The following is a 12,187-nucleotide window of genomic DNA, read 5'->3' on the forward strand; positions in this document are numbered from 1 at the left end:
GTTTCAATGGTCGGATGTATCCTCTTTTATTAAAAATAACAATCTTTGTTTTATTTACATTAAGTTCGAGATCGTTTTCTTGACAGTATTCGTGGAGATATTTTAATATTTTTTGCATCGCTACGGGTGAATCAGCGCATAATGCAATATCGTCCGCGTATGCCTGCAGTAACACCTCCGTTTTGTGATCCAAAGAAACCCCCCTTATTCCTTTCGAAATAAGGAATTTTTCGATGTCTTCCAAAAAGAAAGTGAACAGGACAGGGCTGAGAACTTCTCCCTGTAAAACACCTTGAGTTATTTTAATTGGTTTAGTGGAGCCCTTTTCACATTTAACGGAGAAGTTTGCTTTACTATAAAAATCTTTTAGGATGTTAATAAATTTAGACCCGCAACCCATTGCATATAATTTTTGCCACAATATGTTATGATTTAAGGAGGGGAAGGCACTCTTAAAGTCAACAAAAAGAACGTATAGTTTACCACCAGATTGGTTTAGCCTATTCTGAATTAAAACATTAAGTGTGAACGTATTATCTAGACAACTCCTTCCCCTCCTAAATCCTGATTGCCATTCCGGAAACAGATCATTCGATTCTGCCCAGCTGGTCAGTCTGTTAGAAAGAATCTGTGTAAATGTTTTAGCTACACAGCTGATCAGCGCTATGGGTCTATAATTCGACGGGTCTTTCATATTACCCTTCTTATGTATCATTTTAAGATAAATTTTCCCCCACTCTAAAGGAACCACCTCCCTTTCAAGAATCCTATTAAACATTGAATTTAAGTATAATATCAGATTGCCAGGTAGATTTTTTAAAAATTCATAATTTATTCCATCCGGGCCTGGAGATTTGTTATTGGACATGGCCCTTTTTGACCCCCTGTATTTCGGAAAGGGGGTACATGCTCATCTTGAAATTTTGCAGTGATTATTGGGTCATCATATGTAACCATTTGGCATAAAAAAAGTTTCAAAATTCGAGGTACGAAAAAGGGCATTTTTTGCCGAGGCTCTTTCTAACGTCGAAAGTAAAGATGTCGTCACTTACAGCTCCAGCTGTATTTCAGCAAACTGGTACTCCTTCAGCCAGCATCAGAGAGGTGATGAAACTGCCGAGCATCGAACTTCCAAAATTCAAGGGAAATGTGCGCGAGTGGCTGCCATTTTGGAGCCAGTTTCGGAAAATCCACGACGATCTAAGTGTGAGACGTGAGGACAAGTTCCAATACATGATTCAAGCAACCGTGCCGGATTCTCGTGCTAATGAACTCGTTAATAGTTTTCCACCAACCGCTGAGAACTATGATAAAGTTATAACGTGTCTGAAAAATCGTTTCGGACGAGATGATTTGGTGGTAGAATTTTACGTGCGCGAGCTGTTAGGACTCGTGCTCCAGAACGCTGTAAATAATAATAAGAAGACATCAGTGGTTGCGCTATATGATAAAGTTGAATCATATATTCGAGCACTCGGTACATTAGGCGTGACGACTGACAAGTGTGCTGCAATGCTTTACCCCCTAGTAGAGTCGTCTTTGCCAGAAGAGGTGTTACGTGCGTGGCAGCGGAGTGGGGTTCGAGAGATAGCTGACATCAATGGACAACAAGAACCAAAAGATCGTCTAACCAAACTCCTTGAATTCCTGCAAACAGAAGTCGAAAACGAGGAACGAATCGACATGACGTTGACCGGATTTGGACTATCAGCCGAACAGGAGAAGGGTAAAAGAAATCGAGGTAAGAATGATTTTAAAGATGTCGCTACGGCGAGTGTACTTTTTGTATCTGAAGAGAATAAAGTTGTTAATTGTATTTTTTGTAAATCGAATCACGAGAGTCGCGAATGTGAGGAAGCGCAAAAACTTAATTTATCGGAACGGTCAGAAGTTGTAAAAAAGAAAAGATAAATTAATGTTGTTTTAAATGCCTGAAGCACGTTTTATTAATGTGTTTGCGTTTTGGCCAAGGTAACGGCATAGAGAGAAAAAATTACGACTCGAGTAGTAACGAAAAAGTAATAGTTGAAAATAGTTTGGCAAGTTTTAGTGGGTCGTCGTTCAAAATTTGTTTACAAACATTGCGCGTTTTATTGTATTCGAAAAATGTAGAAAAGGTAGTAAGAGTTCTTATAGACACCGGTTCTCAAAGATCATATGTTCGAGACGAGCTCGCAAGAGAGATGAACTATGTTTCAGAAGGGAATATGAAAATGACTCATTCTCTATTTGGTGGGGCGAAATCCAAGTGTGAAACACTCAGTGTGTTCAAAATACGAGTGAGAAGTCTCGACGGCCAATACGCTTGTAACTTTTCAGCGATAAGTCAAGGTACGATATGTGATACGGTTCCAAGTATTAAACATGACAGTTGGGTTGAGGAATTGTATACAAAGAGTATCGTCTTATCAGATATTGATGCAAGCGATGGAATTAGAGAATGGGTTAGTTGCGCTCGAAACTCTATTAGGTTGGACAGTTATGGGCAAATTGACCAATGTAACGAAAAGTATAGATTCCGCAATGTTGATTAACGCTATGTTTGTGAAAGAGGCAGATCCATGCGATTTGTGGCGTTTAGACGTTATAGGAATTTCAGATCCTATTGAAAAAGTAAATAAAAATATAAAAGACGAACAAACGCTAAAGTTTTTGATAGATTCGACAATATTGACTGAGAAAGGTAGATACGAGATTTTTTTACCGTGGGTAGAAGAGCATGCTCCGATTTCCGATAATTATGATATTGCATATAAAAGATGAGAAAAAACGGTTGAGAAATTAAAGACGAAAAATCTTTATAAAGATTATGACGCTGTTTTCCGAGAGTGGGTATCTGAAGGAATTATTGAGGAAGTTGAGGATAACAAAATGCAAAACGGTCTTCATTATTTACCGCATTGTCCAGTGGTCAAGTTGCAAAGTACGACAGTAATTCGCCCGGTTTACGACGCGTCGACCAAACGTGAAGGTTTTCCGTCGTTGAATCAATGCCTAGAACGGGGGCCAAATTTAATCGAACTCGTGCCGAATGCAATAAATCAATTTAGAGAAAGAGCCATTGGGGTGATAGCCGACATCCGAAAGGCCTTTTTGCAAATAAGCGTTAACGAAAAAGATAGAAATTATCTCAGGTTCCTGTGGGTTCGAGAAGACAAAGTGTTGATTTTTCGTCATTGTAGAGTCGTGTTTGGATTGTCGTGTAGTCCTTCTATTTTAGCTGCAATAATAAAGTTACTTTTGAGTTCGGCTCAGGAAAAAGCAAAAAATTCGCAATGTGATTGGTCAGAAAAAACAGTCGAAAAATTGTGCGATGCGTTTTATGTAGATAATTGTGCAACCAGTCTAAATTCTGAAACAGAAATAAAATCATTTGTGCAGGAATCCACTGCAATTTTTGCGTCGCGAGGGTTTGACCTTCCAGCTTGGGAAAACACGAATGATAACATTGAAAAAGAATCTACATTGGTATTAGGCTTGCTTTGGAATAAGAAAAGAGACACAATTTCAATTAATCCAAGTACATACATTCGAATCAGAAGATATTCAATTAATAACAAAGCGCACGATTCTTTCGGCTACGCATAAAATTTTTGATCCGAGAGGAATCACGTGTCCAGTTGCATTAAAACCAAAAATGATATTACGTAATTTGTGGGAAGAGAAAATAGACTGGGACGCGAATATCGAAGGAAAATTAAAAAAAGAATTTTTGCAATGGTCACGTGAAATTAAGTTGTTAAAAAATGTAGAAATTCCTCGAACGAAAGGTGTAGGAAATGTAACATTACATACATTTGGCGATGTCAGTGGTGCAGCTTATGCAGCCGTTGTTTTTGCAAGAGTAGAGTGGGGGGATTCCGTAAAAGTTACACTATTAAATGCAAAATCTAGAGTTGCGCCAAAAGGGGCAACTATCCCTCGCTTAGAGTTGATGGCTGCGACCATAGGTGTTCGCCTTACGCAAACAGTTGCAGAGTCCTTATCGCGAGAAATTTTAGACAAAAAGTATTGGTCGGATTTAACAACAGTCCTAGCATGGATACAGCGAGAAATAGAGTGGGAGTATTCGTACGAAATCGTGTGAAAGAAATAAAAACGTTAAGCCAAACAGAAAGTTGGAAATTTGTTCCCGGTGAAATGAATCCGGCAGATTTACCGTCGCGCGGGTGTTCCCTCTCTCAACTTGCCGATTCACAGTGGTGGTTAGGTCCAGCGTGGCTTTATCAGCGAGAATCTGAATGGCCTAATTATCAACAAGATAGTAACGAAAAGGAAATTATTAGCGAAAGAAAGAAAAATGTCGTGACACAAATGACGAGTATTTGTGATTCTTAATTTAATGTTAGTGATTTTTTCGCATCTTATACTAAACTTGTTCGATTTTTGGCGTGGATAAATAGATTTCGTGAGAATTGTAAACAATCGAAAGATGAGGGAAAGAAACAAAATAATTTAGTAGTTGCAAAAAAGAAATTAAATTTGTCCTTGATGGAAATTGGAGCCTGCAATTACGCAATCAAAAATTGTAACCACTAGAAGTGGACGACGAAGTAAAGCTCCTGAATATTTTCAAAGTTAAAAAAAATAAAAATAATTTGACGTCCTTTCTTTTATGATTTTAGCTGATTTATTTTATTGTATAATCGAATGACAGATAGTAATTTTGACTTTGTATTAATTAATATGATTGTATGTATTTCTAATACTAATATTGATTTTTATTTAGAGATATATTAAATTATAAGTTCGCAGAATTTAAATTGTAACAAAGATACAAATAAAAATGTGGGAAGAATGTTGTGGCATCGAGAGAGAAATAATGAGAGAGAATGAGTATTACATTAGAGTAGGGATTTGCCGCGAAAAACGATGCCGAATTTTGTCGAAATATGACGATGATGTGATGACGAAGCCTGCGAACGATTAGGTAAGACTGACCGGCTGAAAAGAAAAGACGCGTTGCGTGAAAAGTTTAATTTTTTAAATGTTCCAAGTTTCGAATTTAATAAATTTCCTTTCTCTTATATTGGAGTGCTTTTAAATCGTGGTGTATTGTTTAATCCCTATCCTGGTCCTAAAAAATAGGGTGAGCATGCGACCGACACCTTTGGGCCAGATTTTGCACCACCAAAGTCGAACCGCTATCCCAAATTGGGAGACAAATTCGCCCAACGTTTTTTCAGTGTAAGAGCTGAGAACCTGTAGCACAGAGGACGTGTTTCAAATTATCGATTTTTTTACTTTTTTTGATGACTTGTAAAACTAATAATACTATTTATTATTTAATTTTTTATTAAATAATTTTTAGGTAATCCTTTGAAAATTTCTTCATTGGATCTTTAATAAAATACTATGTCATATCTCATATTAAATCCTAGGTGAAATCATGAATGAAATCCTATGTCAATTCCCATATAAAATCCTATGTGAAATCCCTTGTAAAATTCCAAGTGGATTCCCATGTAGGGATATTCAATAAGGCGGATAATGTTTTTCACATGGGATTTGGTTTAGGATTTGACATGGGAAAATTTAAAAAAAAGGAGAAAGCATTTCACTTTGGGGATTGACTTGGAAAAATAATTATAAATAAATGATACTGTTTTTTAAATGGGATTTGGTTTAGGATTTGACTGGGAAAATCATGCAGGATTTCATGTGGGATTTGATATGGTTTTATGCATAGACAAACTGTCCAAATCTCCTATGATTATTCCTATCTAAAATCCTGTCTCAATTTCCCATATGGTTTGACATGGGAAACCACATGGTAAACCACGTGATTTCCTTTATGGAAGTAGGGTTTTACATGGTTTTTGACATAGGACATATACATATTTACATATTTACATATTTTTGACATAGCGACCGCTAACACCACGAGCTGTTAAAAAACACACCCACACAAAAACAGTGATAACTTCTTCAAAAATGAAGCTAGATGCTTTTTTTAATTGCATTAGAAAGCTTATTAAATTTTAAATGAAAATACACTATTTTCATTTGTATTGTATAAATCGGAAGCGAGATATCATGTTTATAAACACAAAAAAATAATTATATATTTTTTAAATTTCTTACCCTAAAATTGACTCCTAGTAAAATTTAGAAAAGTTGATGAAAAAAATTGTTACTTTTACAGACTACTTCTTGTAATCTAAGCTTTTAATAGAGACCAAGAACAGCAAAAATATTAACGGTTTCTTAAAATATTAGAAAAACAGTCGTACCGAACTCGGGTGCATGATTTTTCCCCAAAACCCAAAACATCGAAAACCCAATAAATCGAATATCAAAAAGTCGAATAGACATAACCGCGAAAACTTAAATTATCGATTGTTTATCTAATCGAAAAATTATATGTTCGAATGTTTAATTAAACGAAAAACTATAAATTCGAATGTTTATTTTATCGAAAAACTAAATGTTCAAATGCTTATTTAATCGAAAGACTTAAAATTTGATAGTTTATTTAATCGAACAACTAAATGTTAGAATTTTTATTTGATCAAATCACCAACTATAAGAATGCACAAAAGATCGAAGATTTTTTGACATGCGTGTTTACTTTATATGTTGTCTATAAAATTGTCCAACTGGACAATTATATAGGGTTTTTTTTCGGCGCGAAATTTAAAATCATTTTGAAAATAAAGTTTTTAAAGAATTAACAGGTGAAAGTTTTTGTATTAAAAATAATTAATTTTTTAGTGTTAAAAATTTATTTAATTGCAAATTTAGAGAATAATTTAATTTTTAATATGAAATTTAATAATAAATCAACTTAAAATTAAAAGTAATCAAAATTGTAAAATTAGAAAATTAATTAATATATTGTGTTTAAAAAAATTATTCTTACTATTTACTTAATTACTATATTAACAAAATTTATAAAATTCTTGTTGTTTTTTATTGACATATTTCCGGAAATTGAAACTTCTTTAAAAAAAGGAACTTAAAATTTTTTAAAACATTTTTTTACAAATTTCATTATAATAATTAAAAATATTATTAATTAATCTTCGGATTTCATAAAAATTGTTAAACTGTCCTTAAAAAAAGCAAATACAATTTTTTTTAAATATGATTTTCGTCAAAATATTTTATTAAAAATCTTCAAGACATTTGATTACTTATTTAAATTGTCAAAAATACAATTGTTATTTAGAAAAATTCAATAACAATTTTTTATGATTTTTAAAAATGCTCATAATATGTTACAAACTATACACGAATTTGTTAATAAAAAAAACATTTATTTAAAAATGCAATAATTTTATTATTTTAATTTAAAAAATAACAATTCTTAAACGGCCTTTTTATAAATTACGTAGAATTTCAATTTCTTTTTAAATTATTTTAATAAAGTTCTTTAAAAATTCAATATCAATAATACTGCTGTCTAATTAAATTGCTTGTAATTCTCATTTTGTTTACACAAAATCAAAAGTCGCTTACGAGCTATGCGAACTTTTATTTTACGAACAATGCAAATTACTAAGTTTACACTACGAAAAATACGATTAACAGCATTTTCATTTTCTTAAAATTATGTAGAAATTCACAGTAGTATAATTTTTTAATTCTACTTTTTAACATTATTTAAATAAAGTTCTTTAAAAATTTAATATCAATAATACTGCTGTCTAATTAAATTGCTTGTAATTCTCATTTTGTTTACACAAAATCAAAAGAATGTAAGAAAAAGTTTATCATTTTCAAAATATACATAATAAGCATGCATCAATCATCTGTATTCCCAGTGTGCACGTACTGGAACAATTCTGGAACCGTTCTAGAACTGTTCTTTATTTCTATAATTTGTTCTAGAACAGTTCTAGAACGTGCACACTAGGTTGTTATCACTATTTAATAATTCATAAATCGGATTTATGAATATTAAAATCATATTCCCAAGGAACTCCATAGACGTTGGTCGGTTTGTCGATTTCATTTTTTGTTAATGTTCCTCTATTAAAATATCTTTAGCCACATTTTTAAGCTTTTGGTAGACGCGTAATATGTCTACCATGACTTAAAGATTCTAAATCGTACCGTAAACCTTGCTGCATACTCACAAGTTTTTCTATAAAGAAATATCAATATAATTTAATATTTTTTTTTCAGAGAAGAAATAATTAAGAAGAATTTTTATTAATTAATTAATAAGAAAAGAAGTATTAACTTACGTGTGAATGTCCATATTTGCAGATGTACACTAATGTGGTCCAAAAATACATGGAAAAAAATAAAATCAGAATTTTAATTCTCTAACCCTCTAGGATTGTTTTATATGGAGAAAAAAATACCCCTATTTTATTTTAAAAAAAAATAGGGGTATTTTTTTCTCTATATAGAACAATCCTAGGGGATGAGAGCATTTAAATTCCGATTATACTTTTTTTGGACCACCCTAATGTACACCAAATTTTTGTTTCAGTTGTCTGTTATTTGATTCTAGGACATTGTTAGTACGGTTTTTTAAGGTACTACTACACTTTAAAATTTAAAAAAATTTTATTTTTTTATTGTATTTTTTAACTTCTTATGACTTTAGAAAACACCTCCTAAAGTATTTATAACCAATTGTAAAAAATAAAAGTAAATTTTTCAAAAATATTCGATTAATGTAAAAAGTCATTGACAAATTAAGTAAGTCTTTAAGGGGATGGTGGGGTCCAGCTTTTTGTTACGACTAGTAGAAACATTGGTGCTAATGTATGTAACAGTGTCTGACATAAAAAAATTGTGGGGTTTCAATTTGCAAAAGAATTTTAGGTAATTTATGGATGGCCTCTAACGATACATATAAGTTTAAACGCGTTTTTCTCAAAATAACGTTTTCTCAAATTGCGGACAGTTTATCTCTGAATCTACTAAACCGATTTTAATAAATGATAACTGGTTTTGTTTATTAGCATGTCCTGTGTGAGAATTTACCAGAAAATGGTCAAAAAATTTTAAAAAAACATTTTTGCAGACTAGAAAAATACTGAAAAACATAGTGTATTTTTAAACAAATTATTGAAACATCTGCTATTTTTTTATTTAAGTCGATTTCTCATTATTGGTGGTAGATTTCTATGCAAGACACCATCCTTTTTAAAAAGCATTTTGGATTTTTTGTTTCCGATTTGTCAATCTTGAGATAAACTGTCCGCAATTGGACAACTAACTTTTTGGAGTTTCGATCTGAATGCTGTCTGCAGATTATGATATTAAATAAAAATTAAAAACAAACCATTATTTTTGTTCTCCAAATATGTACTAATATAGGCAAAAAAGTTTTTTAAATATTTATAATAAAAGACCTAAGAAATTTTTTTTTTAAATTTGGTCTTTTAAAAGCCTTCTAAAGTGTAGTAGTACTTTAAACCGTAAACGCTATAACATTAAACTTTAACTTTTTGAAACCATTGTTTTCTGTAATATTTTAAAAAAGGAGCTATCGCAATTCTTGTTTTCAAGGTCAAAATTGAATTTAACATTTCATTAAATGTTGGCTCCATTTCATCTGGTGGTTATAATGGTAGCGCCATTACATGCTTCAAAAAATTATAAGCTTTTTCGGTTTTAAAGAGAATTTTTTGCAATTTCTATTTGATTACTTTTTTGAACATAATCTGTAATAAGATAATCATAATATAGAGTAGAACGGGGTGAAATAGCCACATTTTTACATTTTAATTTATAAAATCTGAATTAAAAATTTTTTTCTCAAATTTCCAAATTGGATTGAAAGTTTAGTTATTAAGCTTGAATATTATTGACAAAAATATTTTTTATCCCATGAAAGGACTAAGTTATAAGAGTTTTACGAAACCTCTGCAAATGGCTTTTTTGTACCACCTGGTGGGGGGAGAAAGCCACCTCGCGATTTTATTAAAATATGTTATTAATTTTTGTATTTTTATAGTTTTCCTTTATTTACATGACAAATAATCTTATTTTTAAAATATTTGAATAAATTTTAAAGAGCTTTTATCAAGGAAAATTGAATATAATGTTAAGTTTACCTGTTTTCGATTTACACTGCCAAGTTTTTGTACCTTTTTTTAAAGTCTTCCTTAAATTTCACCACAGATGCTATATTTTGTTTCAACCGTTTTTTCGTTGTTTATTTTTTAACGCTCTTTATACTATTTTTTCGTCGTGTTTAATTAATTTTATTAAGTAAACACGCGAAAATTTTGTAAAATTAGAAGGTTAGTTTAAGTAGAAAACAAATGAATTTCACATAATATTCAATGGATTTTTGTCCCTGGCTTTTTCACCCCCAAGACCAGTTTTTCTAAAAGCTAAAATAAATTTTAAATTCAGTTCAATTTCCAAAAATTAACATTGTTTACGTTTTGAGTATAGTTTTCTACTTATGTACAAACATTTACTTTAATTTCCCGTTTACTTAAACAGGTTGTAATATGTTCGAAAAGTTCATTGAAATATTATACGCAAAGCAACTAAAAAATTAAAATTACAATAAAAATTATATTAATATAGGTACAACATCCAAACTGGTATCAAAAGTTGCGTATTAACTGATAGTATTTATATTATAAATAGCTGATAAATCGGTTTAATAGTTTTCAAATAAAAGTCAAATGGCTTTTTTGCACCATGGCTATTTCACCCCGTTCTACTCTATATTCTGAGCAAAAAAAGCATGTGCTTCCCAACAACGTTTTATATCTGCCAAATAGTTTTAAACGTTTTAAAAATGTTTTAAGAACGTTTTTGAAACGAAAATATTTTTTTCTCAGAAGGATATTACATAAGTATTATAAATTGTTTGTATTTAATTCTTTAAAATAAAAATTTTCTTAAAAACCGTGATTACTTTACATTTTGTTAAATACTTTACCACTTTTTTATAAATAAATGAAAAAAATGCATAATTTTTCGATTTGTCACAATTATTTCAAAAGAAACGAAGAACATTGTAAATATAAAATATGACTGACAAAATGTTTTAGAAAAGAACAAAAGCATACTCAAAGACTATAACTACTAACTGCGGACAGAATGAATGGAGACCGAAAAAGTTATATATGTAATTAGTCATTAAATAATACACGAGTTAAAATGGAAATTGTTAAATTCAGAATAAATATTTAAAAAAAAATAGACAATGTTAATGTTTTTCCTTTTTTATTTAAATTTTTTCTTAAAATGTGAAGAATTGTATAAAAATCTACCTGAACATAATGGTACAAAGATCATCCATGCTGATCCACTTCTGGAAATTCCTCTTTCAATGCATTACGCAAAGCGACCTCAAAATCAGACATTAATTCATTTACATTAAAACAAGGTAATAGCGTCTTTAGGTGCCTAAATACAGCAGAATACGCTTCTTGTGATTTTTTCTCCATTATGATCCAGGTAAATGGAATTGCCTACAATAATTAAAAGTATATATGTGTATTATGAAAAAATATATTAAATTAAGATTATTTATCAGATGCACTAAGCATTATTTAAATTATAAAGTTAACGGCGTTGGAGGTCGAGAACTGTGAAGTGTTGCCAACCCACTCTCTCACACCTTCCTGTATTTTTTCACTTTGAGAATTTTTTTTAAAAAAACTAAGCACTTAATCAAAAATGTGGGCCTTTACCCTAATATAAAATTAAATAAAGAATTTGTAAAAATTTATTTGGTCTCGATACGATGTTTCTACGAGCCACAAAACGATTTCTACGATGACAATTTACAGATGTAGGTGACTTGATTTGGGGAAAAAATGGCCGCACAACAAAAAGGTGGAGTAAATCGGGTTGCCTACGTAAAGGCATAACAGTATGATGAAACAGGACAGTAACTTTTAGTTTGTTAAAAATGATAAAAATAATATTTTGCAATAATAAAAACTAATATAATGAATATAAATAAAGGGATTTTTGTTTATAGAAAGAAATATACAAAATATAAAATATGTTAAATTAAAATGAAAAATATAAAAAACATTTTTTTTAATTTTGTTATTCATTAAAATAATTTTTTTAAAAACATTAAAAATTACCGACAGATTGGCTCAGTCGGATAGATGCCTGGCGTTGGTGGTCGTTTAAGGACCAAGGGTATAAGTACCCTTGGTTCGCGCCCACTTGGCTTGGTATTTTTCCGGCACGTGAGACAATCTGAGCGGGAGGTTTGACGTCGAGGTATAATGATGTGCACCGT

General features: G+C 31.1%; 2 protein-coding genes across 2 annotated transcripts; both read left to right on the plus strand.

The window, feature by feature from the left end:
* Positions 1-1,038: 1,038 nt before the first annotated feature.
* LOC122502370 lies at positions 1,039-1,911 on the plus strand. The gene has a single exon (XM_043612390.1). The coding sequence runs from the start codon at positions 1,039-1,041 to the stop codon at positions 1,909-1,911; it is 873 nt and encodes a 290-aa protein (XP_043468325.1).
* Positions 1,912-2,538: 627 nt separating this feature from the next.
* On the plus strand, positions 2,539-3,588 carry LOC122502371. The gene is made up of 2 exons (XM_043612391.1): positions 2,539-2,683; positions 2,807-3,588. Exons 1-2 carry the CDS (start codon positions 2,539-2,541, stop codon positions 3,586-3,588), a joined length of 927 nt encoding a protein of 308 aa, XP_043468326.1.
* The last annotated feature ends 8,599 nt before the right edge of the window (positions 3,589-12,187 follow it).

This window comes from Leptopilina heterotoma, unplaced genomic scaffold (assembly GCF_015476425.1).
Source record: "Leptopilina heterotoma isolate Lh14 unplaced genomic scaffold, ASM1547642v1 Lhet_228, whole genome shotgun sequence".
Lineage (NCBI taxonomy): Eukaryota > Metazoa > Arthropoda > Insecta > Hymenoptera > Figitidae > Leptopilina > Leptopilina heterotoma.